Source organism: Tupaia chinensis, unplaced genomic scaffold (genome assembly GCF_000334495.1).
Source record: "Tupaia chinensis unplaced genomic scaffold, TupChi_1.0 Scaffold146687_1, whole genome shotgun sequence".
Taxonomy (NCBI): Eukaryota; Metazoa; Chordata; class Mammalia; order Scandentia; family Tupaiidae; genus Tupaia; species Tupaia belangeri.
This window is the reverse complement of record NW_006206544.1, coordinates 2,309,571-2,332,356: the sequence shown is the minus strand read 5'-3', so window position 1 is coordinate 2,332,356 and position 22,786 is coordinate 2,309,571. Positions and strand designations below refer to the sequence as shown.

Sequence of the window (22,786 nt, the reverse complement as noted above, 5' to 3'; positions counted from 1 at the left end):
TATCCCGAACATTCATCATCACAGGACCTTTGTCTTATGTGTGAAAACAAACTTATGTGAAAATATTATGAAAGTTTCTTTAATAATGATCTCATCAGAAAACGAATGAAACAAAATAGTCAAAATTTGAAGTCTGAAGTGTTTCGACTAAAAATAAATCTAAGTTAGCACTCCTGAATCAAGCATGAGTTGATATGGGAATTATGAGAAACCACCTTGGAAGACCAGTGCTGTCCACAATTTCAAAAGGCAGCATTACTCTTGTAATTCTAATTAGCACTTCATGTATTTGAGACTTACACAAGTTTATAGAGAAAATAAGATAACAAGAGGATAATGATATCCTTTGAAATATTTGTAAAAGTGTCTAAGCAAGATCAGAATCATCACTGTTTTAGGAAAACTTCTTTCTATTTCATTAATTTGTCCACAATTCGTTATCACCTAGTGAAGCATTGTGCTTAGGTATTTATTTAAACAGATTATTACATGACTATGAGACCTTGAAGGTATTTATTGGAAAATACGATCTTCATCAACATTTCAGAAACTATTTTAAGTCATGTTTTGTTGAAGAATCAGTGTGGCAATCATGAAAGGTCAAATATTCTTGTTCTTTAAAGCCTGCAGCTTTTTAGATATTGACCAGCTGTGTACAATGTAGGCTGTCCTACATGGCTCTGCCAGTGGACCTCAACACAGGAGGGGAGTTCCTTCCAGGTTGAGAGGGTAATTGAATCGCCAGACTCAATGAGCCTTGTGCCTCTTTGAGAAAAGGATGTCACTCGTATTGTATTGTGTTAGGCTTCTGTGATTCAGTGGAGTTTAGGCCAATACTTCCATTCTTTATTTTCTTACAAACTGGATTACAGTTCTAGTTTCGAAAGGTACACTCAATTCTATTGTACCTCCTCAGTCAGTTTTCCTCTGTTTTGTTTGTGCAGGCTGTTGTTTGCAATTGTATCTCTCAATGGGAAGCACAAGTTTCAGATTCATCAAACTGTGAATGCTGGTTATATTTCTTGATAGTTTTCCTTTTTAAAAACACTACTTTATATAAGAATACATGAAGTCAGTCTATAAGTCATGACTTTTTAAAGTGTTTCTTATTTCATGATTTTTTTAAAAAAATTAAACAATAATATGTTTTCTGCAAAACTGGTACTTGAAATTGCAAAGCATTGATTATTCCTCTAACTTACATCATTTGTAGAATCAGTATACTCAAATTGTGTGGCTTTTATATATAGATAAATAAATTGAATAACACACAATAGAGAAAAGCTGACTATATGATTCAGTATAAAATAAAAGGTTCTTTATAATAGATAACAATTAAAAGTAACTGAAAGTTAGAGCAACAACAAAATGTAACCAGCAGAATTTACTCATAAGTACTATTGGCAGAAATATTTATATTTAAAAAATATATGTATATACATAGTTCATGTTAACTAGAGAACTGTTACATATCAGAGAAGCAGAAATGGAATCCATAGATTTGATACATTCTCCTTTGAAGCTTGGTTTTCTATTTCAATGGTTAAGTGGTTTATGCTCTTATCAAACTAAATATTGATAATTTCAAGAACAATTTTTCTTTTTCTTTAGAGTTTTTTGTTTTTATTTTTGTTTGTGTTTTCTGTTTGTTTTTGTTTTGTTTTGTTTTGCTATAGGGCACATGTGCTTGCCAGAGAGAGAGAAAGAGACAGAAAGAGAGAAATCACCACCCAGGGGGATAGCTACACCATAATCTCTTCTCCATTCTCCTTTTGGGATTTTGGGCATGCACACACACATGCCCAGCATGAGTTTTAAGCTGATGGGTCTGGGACTCACACCACAGTTGACTGCTTGGGAGTCCAGATACGTAACCATTATGTCATCTTCTGATTCCATCAAACTAATTTTCTAAAAGCGTAGCCCTAGTTATATTACTTTATTATCAAAAACTAAAGTTCAGTTCCCAGAAACTAACATCTAAACATGTAATCAATTATATGAGCTGATTGGGAATTCTCCTACTGTTTTATTAGACAAGTAAATAGATTTTAAAGAATGTTAAGAAATCCATTTTTTTTGAGAGAGAGATATTTTTTGCTATAGAGTGTGTGTGCTTGCCAGAGATAGAGAGAGAGACAGAGAGACAGAGAGAGATCATCCCCAAAGGGAGATGGTCACGCCACAATCTCTTCTCTCTAATATTCTCTTGAGGTTTGGGGAGCACTCACACACACACACACACACACACACACACACACACACACACATACACACATACACCTGGTGTTAGTTAGCCTTAAGCCGACGGGTCTGGGACTTGCATTGTGGTCAACTATGTGGAAACCAGCAATGTAACCATTACACTATCCGCTGGTCCCAGAAATTCATCATTTATCGCCAGTAATTTTCTTTTCTTTTCTTTTCTTTTGGGGGAGGTTTTTGCTATAAGGAGTTTGTGCTCACCAGAGAGACAGAGAGACAGAAAGCGAGAAATCACCCCCCAGGGGAGATGGCCGTGCCACAATCCCTTCTCCTCCATTCTCTTCTCAGGATCTTGGGCACATATGCACATGCGCCCCGCATGAATTTAAGCCACTGATTCCGGGACTCAAAAAACAGTCAACTACATGGTAGTCCAGTGACATAACCATTATGCCAACTGCTGATCCATTTTTTTTCCCAGTAATTTTTAAAATAACAAAGATTTTAGATTTATAAAACAAAAAGTAATGATAATATTTCAGATTCTCTTTGGTACACAAAGCCAGTGTTTTCATCTGCATTGCTAGATGACAATTAAGTCCACCTGTATCCATTTCAAAAGTTTTGACAGTTACTTTCCTGCCTACACTAAGACAGTGCTCAAGAAAACAGTTTTAGAGATCTCTGTGTCATGCTCCTATAAGGTAAGGGAGCCATTATCCTGGAGAGTTAAAAATGTCATGTGATTTAAATCAGTAGTTCTTAACTCACAGACTAATTCCCTTAATGGCTCCAATTTTTGAATATATATTATGAGTTTGTGCCATGCAGCACATTAATCTGAGTCAGTCTGCACTATAGAGCAAGTTAATTCTATATATATATATATAAAATTTTCCACTGGGTGTTTACAATTCTCCATAGAGAGAGATAAAGAGAGGGAGAGGAAGAATACTGGGTTTTTATGAATTTATAAGAGAGATCATTTTCTCCTTTATTTCTTGTACTCAAGTTTAAGAAACAAGGGTGAGAGTAGTCAAGTAGTACTTTTCATTTGTCTTTCTGACATTGTAGGCTTAGATAATTCTAGATTTATGGACAAATCTTATATTAGACTCAGTCTTTGGATGGGCATTGATCCCCCCACCCCCTGTAAAACCTTTGTTCTCTAGGCTCTGAAAAACAGAATCCTGTGATCATCTGGCTTGGTCAAGGTCTCTAAGATAGTTTAATTTATTTCTCTGGCCCACTTACTGTTGTTATTATCACTTTCAGTCCTTGGGCATTGCTACTCATAGATATATTTGAGATGGCTCTCTGACTCTCCTCCCTTCCCCCCTTCTCTCCCAGGAGCACATGCAGGCCTGGAGAGAGAGAGAAAGGGAAAGTGAAAAAGCACCCTTTTCCTGGGGGAATTCTCCCTCCTCTTTGGGTCTTCGGGCATACATGAAGATGCAACCAGCAAGGTTCTTAAGCTGCTGAATCCAGGACTCACATGGGGACCTCAGCTATGTGGGATCAAGCCACTTTAACCACCATGCCATGGGCTAGCCCCAAGATGACTGTTTAAAAAATAGGATTTACCTATCTATTAGTTTTTTAAAAAATAGAAGAGTCAGCTCCACACATATAGAAAAATGCAAAAAATTTAAGAATGAGAGAGTAACCTAGATTACTAAAACTCTAACTTTTATATTGGAATATTAATTAGGAAGGTGTATGAAAAAAAAGTTTTAACGATTTAGACCAAAACTGTTTGCCATATCAGATATTGAGATGTACTATAAAGTTGTTATAATAAAAGATGGATAGTGTTGGTGTAGGTATACATATTTTTGGAACAGATGAAAGTCTGTATTTAGAACAGAGTAAATATGAATATGTAATATATAATGATGAGAATGTTTCAATTTAGTGAAAAAAATCAATAACTTTTTGGATAATTTGGACTTTTATCAGATCACCTAGAGTATGTTTCAGGGGAACTAAACTATATCTTTATATATATATTTAATTTCAGGATAATTTTAGAGAGTAGAAGCAATGAAGTATGTAAGAATAAATTTTAATACACACATATTAAAATGTATTTTAACATAAAAACTAACCAAGCTTGAAATCAGCTGAAAAATTATTTGTCATGCATGTTTCAGGACAAATGTTAACATTTTCATTAATCAAAGAGTTCTTGAAAATTTATATGAGAAAGGCAACTCTGTGCAGGCGTCGGAAAAAGTTACAAACATTGTAGAAGAAGTAATGTAAATGATTAATAGCCATATTAAAGCTGTCCTACTTCCATACTAGAAAGAAATATGTAAATCAAAAGATGAAGCACCAGTTTTCTCTCATCAGATTGTCCAATAACCTCCTATGCTATTTAGCAGGAAGGAAACAAGACCACTTACACAGCAGATATGTATTTGAATATTACAAATGTGTATATGGTATTACCAGCAGTGCTTTATTATGTGTTGTGTGTAGAGAAATAAAAGTACTACCACATAAATGTAAATAGGCATATACATACATGTATATATGTATGCATGCATGCATGTGTGTATACACACACACACACACACACACATATATATACAAAGGTACTATTTGAATATTTGAAGTAATTTTAGCAGTGTTGAAAGTAGCAAAAAGCTAGTAACAACTTTAGTATTCCCTCAGTATCAAGCTATATTTATATCATGGAATGTTATAAGGTTATTCTTTTTTGTGTGTGGGGGAGGGGAGAGGTTTACGCTATGGGGCGCATGCGCTCGCCAGACAGAGACAGACAGAGAGACAGAAAGTGAGAAATCACCCCCAGGGAGTTGGCCACGCCTCAATGCCTTCTCCTCCATTTTCCTCTTGGGATCTTGGGCACGTACGCGCCCGGCATGAGTTTTAAGCCACTGGGTCCGGGACTCGAACCACGGTCGACTACATGGGAGTCCAGTGACATAGCCATTATGCTAACTGCTGGTGCCTATAAGGTTATTCTTAAAGCTACATTATTGTAGTTGCTGATCTAGAAGGGTATTTCTATAAAAAAAAGAGAATGTTACATAATATCATAAACTGCATGAAACTATTTCTAAAAAAGCATTCCAATTATATATAAATTAAAAATAGTATGGGAGTATATAACTTAACATCAGTTGCCTCAGTAGATTGAAGTTGGGGTATGGTTAAGTGAGGCTATTTGTATTCTGCTTGTACTTATTTGCATATTATTTTACTTCATATAACAAACATGTACATTTTTATATCAAAATAATAAATATGAATCCAGTAGTAAAATAAAATAAAACAGAGTTAAGATGTGCCAAAGTAACATATAACATACCTTATTTTTATTTTGGTGTACAGAGAGAAAGATTTAGGCTTCTTTTCCAAATAGCTAATAGTTCCAAATATGTTTGTCGAATAATGATTTTTCTCACTGTTCTGAAATGCCACCTTTATCCTATACTTAATTTGATGTTTACTATTTTCAAGGTCTCTATGTGTTCTATTGATTTATCTATACATAAAAAGACCAAATTGTTTTAATACTATGCTATGTACTATATTTTGTCATTGATGAAAATCTTTCCTGATACAGCATTTATTTTTAGTATATCCTACTTTTTCTCTGAATGTACAACTAGCTTTGTAAATTGAAAAGCCTCAAAATAATTATTGAGCATTATGTTCACACTATAATAAAATATTAATTTCAAATTATTAATGCAAATGTATGCACACCTTACCTCATTTATCAGTTGAAATAACTATTAACTGAATTTTCCAGAATAGTCTTTAATTTTAATATATAAGTTTCTAGTATTAAATCTGGCAAATGTTAGGATACTAAATTTACTAGTGTTAAAGACAAAGGACTGGAATATTATTTTAAAAATGTCATCTCTTAATGTATTTGCTGAAAGAGATGGATGAATGTAACATTGTCTATTGAATCATTAATGCTTATGTAAAATCTGTCTTTTCTGCTTTGTAATATATTTCTTTGAGACTTTATAAAGTTACAGTTTTAGTTTTAATTACAGCTGAAATAATGTATAATGGCCACTTTTTTCATATTTGGTTCAATGGATGAATATTTAGATCTAAAAAGCCTTCTGTAAGTCAAAGCAAATGCTAGTCATGTGTAAATTAGATAAGCAATACACATCTAAAAGTAATGTCTGTGTAAATGAGAAAGGATTTTCACTTTAGTGTTTAAATTAATTTGATACAAGTGTATAACACTGTATTGTTTGTGGTTATGTGTGTGTAGAAAAATTTAAATGTATGCTTTTGTAAATTTTTAAATTTAAATTATTTTTCAAGCAAATAAATGATAAAAAATATATTTAGACATATATGAAAATTAAACTGAAATCATAACTTTTTTCTTCAGTAATCTCAAAACAGATAAATCTTTATAAAACTGTATAGGTTACTAATTAGGATATTGTTCTAATATTAATATGTAAAAATCAGTGTAACAGAATCTAGACCAAAAGAATGTTAATTTACATCTCATTTAAATATGAGAAGAAATATGATACCTATCAAGGCTAAGTATTTACCTAGTTCACAGGTTTGCTTGATAGTATAACTGAATTTTCCAGAATTCTTGTCCAGTTTGCTTTTGTCTACATCACAATACAATATCTGTATGCATGAAGTATGTATATTATGAATCACTAATGAAATACAATGGCTTAAATAAATAGCACATTTGCTATTATGACAAAATGTTATGAGTATTATTAACATCTTGAATGTTGGATACCAAGTTTAATGTTATAGACTTCATGTTAAGGAAATTTGAGTTTAGGTTTTTGAAAACTGCTTTGATAAATTGAAGGATTTAAAGTAAATTATTATAATCAATATTAATTATATTTTTGAAAGTAGTAATGAGTTTAATGTACTTGGAATGTAGACTTTTTTTGAGAAATCTGCTTATACCCACAGTACATAGCACAGTAACATGCTGGAGTACACACCACAGCATGCTGTCAATTAGGAAATATCTCTTTTTTTGTCAGTGAAGAGCAAACCCTCACAAAACAGCCTGTTATATTTCCTTCTTTTCTTCTTCCTTTCTTATGCATAGAATGAAATAATGGTGTGAAGTTACTTTCTCACTGTAATGGAGTAAATTATCATGTATATAGTAAGTGTGATTATTAAATAATCATTGTATATATGGCTTGGAATGGAGACTTTTTAAGAAAACAGCTTGTACTCACTGTATACCACTGTCTAAATATATTTTTCATCATTTGTTTATATGTATACACACACAAACATATGATATGTATTTCTAAATACCATATCTGTGTGTGTGTGTGTGTGTGTATGTGTGTGTGTGTGTACATTATGTTCACTAACAGTCACTAAGTTTGTTGTTAAATTCTTGTTTTGGGGGGTTAGATTATTTGAGGTGAGATTATACAAGGTACTTCTTACCTATATAATCTTGCTGTCACATATATGTATGTGTGTGTGTGTGTGTGTGTGTGTGTGTGTGTGTGTGTATGGATGTATATGTATATATATTTTATTGAGGATATAATAATTAGATTGCTTTGACGTTTTATACATTTTAATGACAAATAATTTTTAAAAATAAACAAAATAGCAACACTAAAGCAACCATAAAACACATCACAGTTTTTTTTTACTTTGTTGTCAAATATTAGTAACCAGTCTATTTTAAAATAAATAAAATATGGAATGATTATTAATTATTTCATGGATAGTCCATAACATGTGTGATACAACTTTATTCTTTGTATAACATCTTTTAAAAAGGGAAGTATATGAAGTGCAGCATACATTTAGTTACAAACTTCTATCAAACATCTAGAAACCAGACACATATTGAGGGTGTGGTATGTGTGTATGTGTGTGTTTGTTAAGTACAAATAATGATATTTAAGCATAAATCTAATTATTTTTACAAGGATCTGAAATTTAATTGGTTGAAAGAAAAAACTATCTCAGTGAAAAATTAAATTTATAATATAATAATTGGAGAAAAACTTTACAGCCTTCTAAAAGTGAGATATATTAATCTTAAGTCACCTTTAGGTAGTTTCTTAAATTAAAACATTCTTATTTACATGTTGATAATATTTATAACTGATGATTGTAGAATTCTACTGTTTTTATTTTTTTCATAGCTCTAACTAATATCTTTGTTTCTATATTTATTTAGATAAAAAAAGGCACCTTATCACTTAAAGCAAATTATTAATATATAATGAATTATGGTATATGACTTTACATAATCTTTAACATACACTATCTAAAGTGATCTTATATCCTCTCTCTCTCTCTTCATGTTCTTAATAGTCCATTGGAAATAGAAAAATGATACCTTTGTAAATTTCTTACAAAATCTACTGTAGTTGTTATTTTTTTCTCTAGATTATGTGGGCTTTTTTGCTTTTTACAGCAGATAATCATGTTATATACTTTAAGTGGGTTATTAAAAATTATGAAACTCTTTACTCTTTTTATATGTTATAGAATATTTTTGATAAAGCAAATCAATGGTAATAAATAATTCAGTTTCTAGTATTATTTTCTACTATCTGTTTATAAGTAAGGAACTAGATTAGGTATTTCTGAGTTTAATAAAGTAAGAAAAAAGACACATGTTAGAAGAATATAAAACTATAATAAATATACATAACAAACACAGTGATCAAAGATTATTGTATAAATAAAAAACATTCTAGCACTATGCTTGAATCTGGAAAATGGCTGAAATACTGATAAATCTTTTCGAAAGTAATATCCTTTTACCAATGAAGTAAATTATGAAAAGGATTAATTTGGATAAGGATGAACTTTTATTCCATTTAACAAGAACAATCCAGAGGCAGCAATACTGATTCTTCATGCATATTTGGTGCTTACCAAAGATCTCTTATGTATTTGATGATTAATAGAAATTGAATTTGTGTACAAACATACACTAAATTATTTTGAATAACTCATGGGAAAAAATGTCAAGTTCCCAAGTCTGTTAAGTAAACAAAGGGGAAAAGGGTACAAAATACAGGAGAAACAGAAGTGATTTTTTTTCACTTAAGTAAGTTACATAAAGAATTATGCCACCATTCATATGTTCCCTTGTCATCCCTTTTTTTTTTTTTTTTGGCTTCATGGATTACTGTTTTTCTACTCATACATTGTTGTCTCTGTCACATTGTTTTTCTTATCTCACTTTATGACAAGAACTTTTTTAATAAACTAAACTAACAGGATGAACATTTAGTAAAATATTTTTTAAAGAGCCTGAGTGGAGGTAGAATGGAGACTTAAGTTCATTAAATCTAGTTTGTACTATGTAACGTACTATGAATCTTATGATGCCAAGTGTGTTTTTATTATTTTATTATTTTATTTATTTATTTAGAGAGTTATTTTTTGTTTGTTTGTTTTTTGTTTTTGCTATAGGGCGCATGTGCTTGCCAGACAGAGAGAGACAGAGAGACAGAAAGTGAGAAATCACCCGCCAGGGGGAAGGCCATGCCACAATCCCTTCTCCTCCACTCTTCTCTTGTGATCTTGGACATGCACGCACATGCGCCCTGCATGTTTTAAGCCTCCAGGTCCAGGACTCGAACCTTGACTGACTACATGGGAGTCCAGTGACATTGCCATTACGCTAACTGCTGGTCCCAGCCAAGTGTGTTTTAAACACATAATATAAATATGACTAATGAAGAATGGATTCTGATCTACTTTTCTCAAGTGTGAAGCTAAAGCTAAGAGATGCTACTTTCCCCTCCACCCCAGTCATACTGTTCCTGTATGGTATGAACAGGACAGAAGTCTGTGGATATATGACTAGTGTGTGGGGTTTGTGTTTAAGAGTGTGTGTGTGTGTGTGTGTGTGTGTGTGTGTGTTTTCCAGTTTAAGATCTCAGAGTCAGAAAAAAATAGTTTTATTTTCTACAAGAGTAATTAATAATTTCCTTCCACATTTAGGTTTAAACAATGCTAGTCAAACTAAATTCATACTTCTCAAAATCTAATCATGTAAGACATATCTAAAATTCAGTATATTGAATATATGAATAGGGACTTTACAGAATAAAACTAGCCAAACCCATTTTCCTATCTCCATTTGTCCCTACAAAAATATGAATACTACAAGGGCAGGGCCTTCCATGTTTCTACGGGTGATCTATATGCAATCTCTTAGCCAAATATCTGAAGACACACAGGTTGTTCAACAAGGGGTGGTGATGGGTTGAGAGAAAGAATGCTCCTTTTGCCATTAGGTTTCTTTTGATGTCCTACTAGAGACATTTTCTATTCAACTAATGTACATCAGTACTTTCACCATTAGATAGCTTAAGCCAGAAATGTAAGTAATGTTAATTCACCCTTCTCACACATGCAAACTTTTTGAAGTTTAGCCCAAAAGTATTTTTTAAATGCAACAGATTGGAGTTTATCTTGGAAGGGTGCTTCCATCTGTGAAAACTGTCACTAGAAGAAGGAAGAACACTTTAAAATAAATCCACCAGCTGTATTGATAATCTTGTAGTGATATGAAGGCCTGAATATGATAGGACTATTTGTTAAATTAGTTATACCATATGACAGGATAGCTGGCTTGTGAGTTGAGTTTTTCAGTTCTTGATAATGAATTTAAAAATCATTAAATTGTAGAAAAATGACACTAATGTAGTTTCAAACTATAATTTTAAAATAAAATTTTAAGTTATTTTAAAATTAACTCACCTAAATGGCCTAAGAACAGCAAACTCAGAACTAATGGAAGGTTGAACACCTGCGAAATACGATAACCTAGTGGGCAGAACATGCAACACCTATGCATTTGTGTTTATTTGAAAACAAACATTTCAAATATCATTTCTGTGTTTTAGATTTTTCTTAAGAGAAGGAATAAAAGTCGTAATCCTTAAAAATAACATAATACAACTCTGTGCCCAAAGACTAGGTATTCATTTTGTATCCCTTCTAACAAAGCCTTGTACATTTCTCTTCACACAATGCAACACTGAAATGCTTGTGATTGATTGAACAACATGAAGAAACCAGTTGAAGTGCTGTGTATTTTCTAGAAGACTGCTGAGATGTCTGTAAAGTACTCTCCTAAATTTAAATGTTCTAGCCTTTACTTGTAAAAAGATTGAAGAGCTCACAGAATAGACATCAACTCTCTTGTAGTAAAAGGGCTCAAGAAAACTTCCCACTTGCTATGAGAGAAAAAATTGATATTGATCTTTATGTTCTCTATGGGAAGAGTTGAGGTGTTCCCTTTCTAATTGGTTTTGTAATGTCTTTGACTCTTGAGTACTCAGATCCTTAAACAGTGTAGTTATCTACCATTTCTTCAAAGTAATCTGTGAGAAAAGAAATTCAAAGTTGCTTTCTGCATCATTACTCAATATTGGCTTAGGCTTTTTTTTTTTTTTCACACAATGAGAGAGAGAGAGAATGAGATAATTTCTTAGTAAAGCATGTCATGTCACAATTGTTTTTCTTCTATTTCTGTTTCCTGACAGTCAGGATCTCCATAATTTGGTTCTGGTGCATTTTTCATATATCAGCTTTTGTTAAGTGATTAACTACTCTAGCGAAATTGCCAAGTCATTACATCAAGACTGATTCTGAACTTTCTTGGATATTTTTTCATGTCAATCTACATCCATTCAGATGTTATTCTCTCTCATCTCTCAGCCCTGTCACACCCAGAATCTTTTAAACTTCCACTTATGTAAAGCTGATGCTGACACTTTAGCCTGAAAAGAGTTCTTAACATTAATGCTAAAGCATCTTGATGTCAGGAAGCATATGTATATATTAGATTTTAAAAAATACCTAAAATGCTTTGGATTGAAAAGATATTTAAGAAGTCCTTATTAACTTTAAAAATTTTACAACTTCTTACAATTTTTAATTTGCTGAAAAGTTTATACTTGCAGTCATGAGGATGTTAAGGAATTATTATGGCCAACAATATACAGTGTCTAACAGTTTAACAGGTATGGTGAATCATAAGCAACATGTGTCATTTTAAATGTTTTATTTGTTATATTTAGTCATACATGTGTCTCTCTTGCATTATCAGTTTATGTGAAATCTTAAAACTTAGTATGAGGTTCATGCCACAATATTCCTATGGAAAGATTCCTAGATGTTTAAATGGATTATATTCTTTCTGTGCTTTTTAAGAAATCTTTAAATGTGCTCTACCAATTATAGATCACGTTTTCACAACACGGATTTGATATTACAAAAATACTTCTCATTATGGAATATAATTTTTAGTCATTCAATCATTTAATAAATATTGGTTAATCAATCATGTCACATGGTCCTGAGATAATAAGTAAGAGTGGGAAGGATGGGACCAGCAGATTGTGTGATGGTTAAGTCACTGGACTCCCACATAGTCGATCACTGTTCAAGTCCTGGACCTGGAGACTTAAAACATGCCAGGCACATGTGGGTTCATGCCCAAAATTGCAAGAGAGGTCTGGAGGAGTAGGGATTGCAGTGTTGCAGTGTGGCCATCCTTCCTGGGTGGTGATTTCTTGCTTTCTGTCTCAATGTCTCTCCAGTGACTGCATGTACCCTAAAGAAAAAAATCTCTCTCTCTCAAAAAAAAAAAAAGACTACGAACCCATGATGCCTAGATTATCTTTAGCAGTGATAAACTTCTCAGTTGCAGTGGATCAGTGGGCTTAAGCAGGGAATAAAGATGTTTACTTAGGAACAGACTGATGAATTTTATGTTAGTAATTGTTTATCTTAATTATTATTAAGTAAAATTATCCAAAATCAGAAATAAGGTCAAGAAGATGATTCTCTATCCTTTCATTACCATACTAAAGCATTGGTTAAATACAAAGGAACACCTAAGTATTATTTAGTTTTCTAGGAGAAAGAACCATTGAATGACTTTGCTGTTCAATATTAATTAAAAGATCTTACTATGAATTTATATGTTAGCTTTTAGATTTATGTCCAGTTGAGATGCAAATTATTTCAGTTCAGGAGATAAGTGACTCCAAAATTATGTTTTATTGCTCTCTATAACACCGTCCAGTTTTGTATCTAATATAGCAATCTTACTCAACTATTCTTTAATTAAGTTGCTTATTTAATTTCTAGTCCCTCAAATACATTTTAAAAAATATAACAGTTTTATTGAGATGTAATTCAAATCCCACATATTTTCTCATATAAATGAACTCAACAATTCAAGATATTTATGATGTTGCAAGCATCAGCAGAGTTCGAGAACAGTTTTACCACCCCCCAAAGATACCCTATACCTGTTAACAGTCATTTGCCATTTATTATCAGAGCCCCAAGCCCTAGGAACCACTAATCTGCTTTCTGTCTCTGTTTTGCCTGTTATAATCATTTCACTAAAAATGGAATTACACCTTATGTCTGTTGTGAATGACTTCTTTGACTTAGCATAATCTTTTCAGAGTTCATCAGTATTGTAGCATATATCATTACTTCATTCCTTCTTATTTTCAGAAAATTATTCAATTATATGAATATACTAAATTTCGCTATTCATCAGTTCCTGACCAGTTGGGTTGTTTCCACATTTTGGCTAATATAAACAATGAGCATTAATGTAGGTTCTGCGTGGACATATGTTTTCAATTCTTGTGCACCAAGGAATGGCATTGCTGGGTCATGCAGTAACTCTTTTATTATTTTTTTTTTAGGATTATGTATTTAATTTTATTTATCATTATTTTTACTTTTTAACTTGTTATAGGGCATAGACACTCTCTAGAGAGAGACAGAGAGAGAAAGACAGAGCAAGTGAGAAAGCAAGCCACCAAGTGCAGGACTTGAACTGTGGTTGACCATGTGGGAGTCCAGCACTTTAATGACCATGTCACCTTCTGGTCCCTTTATTTGTTTGTTTGTTTGTTTTTGTTAGGTTTTTGCCAGAGGACATAATGCACTTGCTGGAGAGAGTCAGAGAGAATGACAGTGAGTGAGAAAGTGAGAAAACTCCCTTCAGGAAGACTGGTCACACCACAGTCCCTTCTTCTCCATTCTCCTCATGGGATTTTGGGCACATATGCCCAGTGTGATTTTCAAGCAGCTGGGACCAGGACTCAAACCACCTAGTCAGACATGTGGGAGTCTAGTGCGTATTTTTAGAGTAGGTTTAGATTTTCAGAAAATGTGTGACAATAGTATGAAGAATTTCCATATACCTGTATATAATTTTCCATATTATTAATATCTTACATAGCATGGTACATTTGTTACAATTAGTGCAACAATACTGATATATTACTATTTACTGAAGTCCCTAGTTTATTCAGATTTCTTTAATTTCTACCTAATTTTTTTGTTCATGATCTTATCCAAGATACATCAGGTTTGATTGTTATATTTCCTTATGCTCATCTTGACTATTATAATTCCTCAAACTTTTTATTGATGTAAGTCACAGTTTTCAGGAGTATTGTCCAGGCCCAATTTTGATTAGAGGGAAAAAACGATTCCAAATATTTAGCTTATTATTTATTCAATAAATAGTGTGTGTGTGTGTGTGTGTGTGTGTGTGCGCATGTGTGTGTGTGTGTGTATGTATAATTAGGTTACAAAAACTTGTCAAAATGTGTCAAACTGATGCTATAATAGTCATACATGGAGAGTAAATAATGAAAGATGATGAACTTCTTGAAGTTTGGTCTAGTAGTGCCTACAAAATGTGCTAAATCTGCATCGTTGACTAATGGAATGCTTTTGAAGGGTGTTAAGTGTGTGTGTGTGTGTGTGTGTGTGTGTGCGCATGTGTGTGTGTGTATGTATGACAAATTAGGTTACAAAAACTTGTCAAAATGTGTCAAACTGATGCTATAATAGTCATACATGGAGAGTAAATAATGAAAGATGATGAACTTCTTGAAGTTTGGTCTAGTAGTGCCTACAAAATGTGCTAAATCTGCATCGTTGACTAATGGAATGCTTTTGAAGGGTGTTAATCAACACGAAGTGTCATAAAATATAATATCCCTGGATAAGCCAAGTGAAATGAGAGAGAGAAAGCTCTGCTTTTAATTTAATTAAATACAGTATAATCTGAGTAAAATCTTTCTGGTTGTTGTTCTAAAATTTAAGTTTGAAAATTTTCAAGTAATGCTACCTATCTTTGTGAAAATTAGAAAAAAAAAGAATATGTGGCAAGTTATAGTCACATGCTTTGTAAATGAATAGTTATAGTGCATTTATATTTTAGCTTTCAGTTAGAATATGATTAGTTTTTCGTTTATTAATACAGATGTATTGAATATTCCTATGTGCCAGATACTCTGCTAGTTTTCATTGGTTACTGATGGTGAATAGTACTATAACTTTCACATCCTATACACATCTTAATCCTCAATCAAATTATCTATTAGAACAAATTATATGCTTGTCATATTTGGATGTTTAAAGTTTATTGCTACAAAGTAAATCTGAATTTCATTTTATTTTTACAGAACTATTATGGAGCTGCTAAAATGATTTTTTCTGACAACCCACTTGGTCTAACTTGTGGCATGGTATGTCCAACCTCTGATCTTTGTGTAGGTGGATGTAATTTATATGCCACTGAAGAGGGTCCAATTAATATTGGTGGATTGCAGCAGTTTGCTACTGAGGTATGTAAAATGTGCACATGGTTCCCCCTCCCCACCACCAAGCACAGAGATCTTAAAATAACTTTTGTCTTTAATGCTCTGTTGATATACAACATTTTTAGTGTTATGCGTTGCTAGAATATAAGGGTTTTGTGGAACATACAGTATTTTTATTCAACAACTTGGCTACAAAAATGAAAGTTTACAAAACCATATGTCAGATTAGTTGCAATCCCAGCGGGTTATTAAAATACTTTGTCTGAAAGTGTATAAATTAGGCAATCTGAGAATAGAACTTATTCATTAACTTTACATTGAAGTGTAGCAAGGAGACCCTATTATGAAAAGGCTATCTTTCTTAACTGATTCTTTTTCTTGAAACTCTCTTTAATCTTTCTGGTTTGAAATAATATGCCAGCAGTATTTTGTAATATTCTTTGAGTAATAGAGATTAGAGAATTTTCAAAAACCCTGAAACTGAATTACATTCTCTAACCAATTTAAGAAAACCATTAGATTTTGTGAACTTGTAGATTGGAAGAAGGTCTGTTATTTGGATCAAAATTTATAATGAAATAAAGTGAAAGATTGTTTTACTATTTATTCCATAGCTTTGGTCCTGGCTTTCTCTTCTATGAATCCTTTGTAAATGACTGATTCTCTGGACATCCTTGTACTCTCTGGGGTCTCCTATTAGGAGTCAACTAGCAGTTCAATTCTTATGTTCCATTTAAATGATCAACTCATATGGAGGTTATAGTAAGATTTTATAATCTTTAGAGACTAGTTGGCCAGAAGGCCAAATTAAATACCTGTCAACACTAGATTTTTTTTTTTGTTAATAACCTAGCAATCTGGTTTTGTCAATGCAAACACTGTGTAGTCTTTGCTTTTAGACCCTTCCTATAACATCTCTGAAGCTTATATCTCACTTTGCTTTTAGTAATAAATCAGGGTTATTCTTTTCCTGCTTTCTGACAAGTTAATTCTAAAGAAGGGCTCCTGGGAATAAGAAAATAGAAGCAATTTGAGGTTGTGAGTGGTTGCAATAAATTCTTGGATTTAATTTCTTTTCTTACCAAATTCAAAATTGCATTAGGCTTACCTGACCAGTGTTAGGTATGATCTTTACAAGCTGAGAAAATCCTTAGTTGATTCACTTGAATTCCTCCCCATCTTTCTTTGGGGACTCATTGCCTCTTCATTAAATAGGCAAGCTTGTCTTAGATGTAGTTAAGTGAAAGACCACACAGTCTGCATATGAACTAACACATGTCAAAACAAAATGAGTTAAAATGATATCATAAGTTTATCAGTGGTATGGACATGAGAGAGAGGGACAGGCAGGCAGGCAGAGAGGAGAGAGAAAATCTATCCTTCTGGAAATTCTCGGTTTTAATGAGGTTTTGTCTCCAAGCTTTCCATAGATTGGCCACTTATAGTGAGTTGTTTTTAGAAAGACTGTATTCTCTAGGTCAAGGTGTGGTTTACTTAAATTTACCCAACTGCCAAAGCTATTGTGAAGATAAGAAAATGTTAATAACAATTAAGTAAATATTAATGGGGGAGGAAAAGGGTTAAGTGCAAAATAGTACTATTCCTTCAAGTGGCTAATTATTGACATGAGTAGGTAGAAGTGTAATATGATGCAAATAGTTTTATGTGTTGATTGTTTGATAAAACAACACTGATTTTTGACCTTTAAAGAAATACAAATCTATTTTTTCAACCAATTAAGCAAAGGTTAGGAAAGCAGAATAAAAAGGTATAATATTTTTTAAAAAGGTTTTTTTTCTATAACTTGTAAGTGATTTTAAAATATCAACTCAGTAGTCTGCCATTATTGGTTAGGTGCATACCACATGCTTCTCTTTTTGAACATGAGTGTGTGATTTGGAGGGACTGTGGTTAAAAAGGAAGGAGTCACACAGAGGATAACCTGCTATGGAATCAGGGCATCCCATCTATGCAGTTTAGGTCTTCTGTTGTGATGCCTATTCAACCACTTGCTATATCCTCATTGAGAGGACAATCACCTTGCTTTAGACACTTGCAGCAATAAAGAAGCTGCACGGGTGAGTGCTCCTCTCTGGAAGACAGTTTTTCCTATTAATCACATTGTAATCTGCAGTAATATTGTTTCAGTAAAATAATTTGGAAAAAATAAAATAGTTTGGTGTTGATTTTATTGGCGATTCTAGTTTGGTGTGGATTTTTGTCAATCTTGTGAGTGCTTTTAAATTTCTTTGCACGAATATAACCCTTGAAAATTTTATTTTGGGGCCCAGCAGTTAGTGTAATGGCTATGTTGCTAGACTCCCATGCACTCGACTGTGGTTCGAGTCCTGGACCTGGTGGCTTAAACTCATGCTGGGCGCGTGTGCTTGCGTGCCCAAGATCCTGAGAGAAGAATGGCGGAGAAGGGATTGTGGGGTGATCCCCCCAGAGGGTGATTACTCACTTCCTGTCTCTCTGTCTCTTTCTGGTGAGCACATGCGCCCTGTAGCAAAAAAAACCTCTCCAATAAAGAGAAAAAAAAATTGTATTTTGAAAGCATTTGAGTATTTAATTGAATTTTAAAGAAGTCGTATATTCATTATATTTAGTAGACCAACTAGACTCTCTTCGCCTCTCAAATTTAATTAATAAATTGTTGGAAGAGGAAAGAAATGACAGTGCATCTTCCTACCCATTACCTAAAATTTGAAAAAATAATTTAAAATAGAAAATTAGCAGCATGTCACATCAGTTCCCTTTTCCTGATATTAAAGAGTTATGGAGACAATTTAGAAAAAAATTATAATTAAAATTCCACGTTTCTAAAGTTTGACTAAACGTTACAATGAATTACAACTAGAAATTGGTGTTTCAAATTACTGTTACTGACCTGACCAAGGTGTAAATGTTGTAACGATGCACTTTTCTACAGCATAGAACTACATGAGTGGCCCAGGTTTAATTCTGGGTCGATCCTGAAGGCCTAGTGTGGTAGGACACAAATAGATGTAGTCCCAGTTATTTGGGGGACTAAGTAAGGCAGGAAGATCATGAGCTCAAAGCTAGCCTGGATAACGTGCTGAGAATTTGTCTGAAAGTGACCTGCATGTGGTGGTATGTATCTGTATAGTCCGAGCTGGGAGGCTGAGGCAAGAGGATAGTGATGTGATGAGAGCCAGTTTTACAAAAAATTTACTGACTCAATTATCAATTTTTAGGAATATAGTAGATTATGATATTGATATCTAAACACAATGTCTTTCACAATAAGCATTTTATGAGGTTATTATAATATCTATTAAATATTCTGTTTAGCATGTTACATACTTGGCACTGTACTTTTAGGTAGGCTTTATATTTTTAGTTAAGAATGTAACTGACAATAGAATTGTAAACTAAATCAGCTGACTTACTGATAAAAAGAATCGCTCTTGGGACCAGCAGTTAGTGTAATGGCTATGTTGCTAGACTCCTGTAGTTGACGACGGTTCAAGTCCTGGACCCGGCAGCTTAAACTCATGCCGGACTCGTGTGCGTGTGTGCCCAAGATCCCGAGAGGAGAATGGAGGAGAAGGGATTGCAGTGTGCCCATCCCCCTTGGGGAGTGATTTCTTGTTTTCTGTCTCTCTCTGTCTTTCTGAATTACTCTTTAGATTTCTCTTTAATTGTATTTCTAGGCAGGTGTTTTTGTTTATTTATTTTGTATGGTTTATTTATTTATTTATTTTAGCCATAGGAAGCATGCACTCACCAAAGAGAGAGAGAGACAGAGAGATGAAAGCCAGAAATCACATCCTCAGGGAGGATGGCATGCTGCAATCCCTGCTCCACTCTCCTCTCTGGATTTTGGCATGCACACACACATGCCCATGTGAGTTTCAAGCCTGTATCTAGGACTCAAACTGCAGTAGGCCACATGGGAATACAGTGCCCCAATCTCTATGCCACCTGCTGGTTCCCTCAGCAGGTATTTATTTATTTATTTATTTATTTATTTATTTATTTATTTTTGGAGATGATTTTACTACAGGGCTCTTGCACTCGTCAGAAAGACAGAGAGAGACAGAGGGTCAGAAAGGGAGAAACCACCTCCCAGGGAGGATGGCCATGCTGCAATCCCTTCTTCTCCATCCTCGTCTCGGAATCTTGGGCACGCACACACATGCATCCAGCATGAGTTTAAGCCACTGGGTACGGGACTTGAACCATGGTTGACTACATGGGAGTCTAGTGAAATAGCCATTATGCCATCTACTGGTCCCTCCTCAGCAAGTTTTTTAATATCACCTGTCATTTGACAGCTGGTTCTTGCCCCATAATTTAATATTTGTAATAATGCAAGAATATTTTATGTAATTAATAAAATTTATTTTGTTTCACTTGCTTTAAATTAAATATTTATCTTTCTCTCTCATACACTAATTAATTGTTGTATCTGTTCTATGTACATGTTTCATAAAAAATAACTGTAGAAATAGTGTGTATTTCTTCAATGAATTTGATATTTATTTGTTTGTTTAATTAAAAAAATATTTACTTAATTTTATTTATTCATTCATTTATTTAATTTGACAAAAGATAGACCCAGAGAGAGAGTGCGAGAGAGAAAGTGAGAAAGCAAGCCACCAGTTCTGGGACTCGAACCATGGTCAGCCATGTGGGAATGTCCAGCACCTTAAACACCATGCCCCCTGCTGGTCCCAAAATTGATATTTAGAAATCTTTTCATACATTTATTGGTCATATAACTTCAAATTCAAAATTATATCGATTTTTAAAAATTTTAATATGTGTTTTTTGTCTGTTGTGTAGTTGTGATTGAAGGATCTTATATAATACACCCACTCTTTAAGTATGTATGTGTTTTCTCTCTCAATCTCTCTCTCTTTTTTTTTTTTTTTTGAGAGGTTTCTGCTATATAGCATGTGTATTTGTTGGAAAGACAGAGAGAGATAGAGAGACAGAAAGCAAGACCTCGCCCCCCCCCCCCAAGAAAGGATCGCTGCGCCACAATCCCTTATCCTCTTGGGATCTTGGGCACACACTCACACACACCAGGCGTGAGTTTAAACCGCCAGGTCTGGAACTTGAAGCATGATCAACTAAGTAAGAGTCCAGTAACAAAACCAATGTGCCATTTGCTGGTCCCAAATATGTGTTTTCTCTCTGAAAAAAGTTAACTCAATTTATTTATTATATAGTCTGTTTCCAGACTGTTTTGTAATACTGCTCATTTTACATAGCAAGTTCATAATTGTGAATTTGTCTGTTATTTTGGGGGGAAGCTCTTTATTATTTTACACTGATCTATTTGTGTAAGCCTAAAGTGGTATGAACTATATTAAGTACTATAATTTTATAATATATTTTGCTATCTGGCAGTGTGTATTTATTTTTCAATTGCTTTTTTTCAGAATGTTATTGACTATCCCTGATCATTTACTGTATACATGAATATAAGATTTTTCCTAAAGGATGAATAAATAATATACTATTATGTCTTTAAGGTGTTTTAGTTCTTTATTTTATTAGACAGATAATAAAATATACATCAATTCCAATCAAATTGATTTTGATCACTCTGAATCAAATTGATCAGTGATTATAGTCAAATAAAAATATGCTAACACAATTTCAGAAGCCAGTTCTTATGACACTACATTAAGGAACATTTATCAATTATTTAAAAATACATCAACATTTATGTTTTGCATAATCCTATAAAAATACTATAAAGAATTATGAATGAATAAGGAGTGTGCACACTCAAGTTAATATGTGGTTCTTTCTACCATATTTTTATCTTGAACAGGATGGGCACTAAAAGCTTTAAAACTTTGCCTTATATAAGTATCTGAGGAGAGTTTAGAAATATGTATTTTAAAAAACAATAGACTTTTGCCTGTCTTCTGTTTATTAATGTAGTCTCTATGATACATTCCATCTATTAAATAGAAAAGTGGAGACAATAAAAAAAGTACAGACCCTCAATTAAAACCAGTCATCAAAAAACATGAGTATTCCTACATAAACTGAAATGTGAGCTTCGATATACTATAGCTGGGTGTTATGTTGATTGCTTTACAAGAAAGATAATCAAGTTACTGAAATACTTTGAATAGTGAACAAGAAAATTATTAATAATTAGTCCAATGCAGCAAACACAACCTAGAACCATCCTAGGCAAACGGTTTGTGTCAACACCCAGCATAATAAACTATCACTAGTTAAGGATTGAGCATTGTTTAATTATTAATTAAGTGTAGTTCTGGCTAGTAGCATTGTGGTTAAGGAGGCTGGATTCCACATGGTCAACTGTGTGGTATGTGTCCTAGACCCTGCACTTTGAAAAACACATCAGGTACATGTGTGTGGGTACCCACAATCCCTAAAGGAAAGAAAAATAAAGAGGGGATTATAGCATTGCCATTCCTTGTGGAGGGTGCTTTCTCACTTTCTCTCTTTCTTTCTGTCTCTGGTGAGCATATACAGCCTCTGACAAAATTTAAAAGCAAAAACAACTAATTGTTGTAGACTGCTTTTTTATTTTTATTATCATCAAAATCTTCTTTATATTATGTTGGATTACATATAACTTTACAGTGTATTACATTGCTTTTTCAAAAGGGAATGCCATGCATGTCAGTCAATACAGAGACATTAATCTCCCCGCTTCAACATTCAATATCTTTTCTATGTTTTTCCCAATCATTATTATTATTATTATTCTAGTTATTTTTTAAAGCAGTCAATCACTGTTTCTCATTTTACTTGTAAAAAGACTTTACACATCATGAAATACTTCTCAGACCAATCCAGTTGAGAATACTATACATGTCCTCATCAACAGGTATTAAGCCATATCTGATACTCACTACCATCCTTCCTCTCTATTGTTCTCTTGCTATCTTTTTCTATCCTCTTCTCTTCACCTC

At 33.2% G+C, this 22,786-nt stretch overlaps 1 protein-coding gene across 1 annotated transcript in view; it reads left to right on the top strand.

The window, feature by feature from the left end:
• The window catches only part of DPYD (dihydropyrimidine dehydrogenase), a 994,283-nt gene that overhangs the window by 246,417 nt on the left and 725,080 nt on the right, over positions 1–22,786 (top strand). Inside the window, exon 5 of the mRNA XM_006169013.2 lies at positions 15,714–15,875. Coding sequence (XP_006169075.1) covers positions 15,714–15,875 — 162 coding nt within the window. The remainder of the gene's footprint in view (positions 1–15,713; positions 15,876–22,786) is intronic.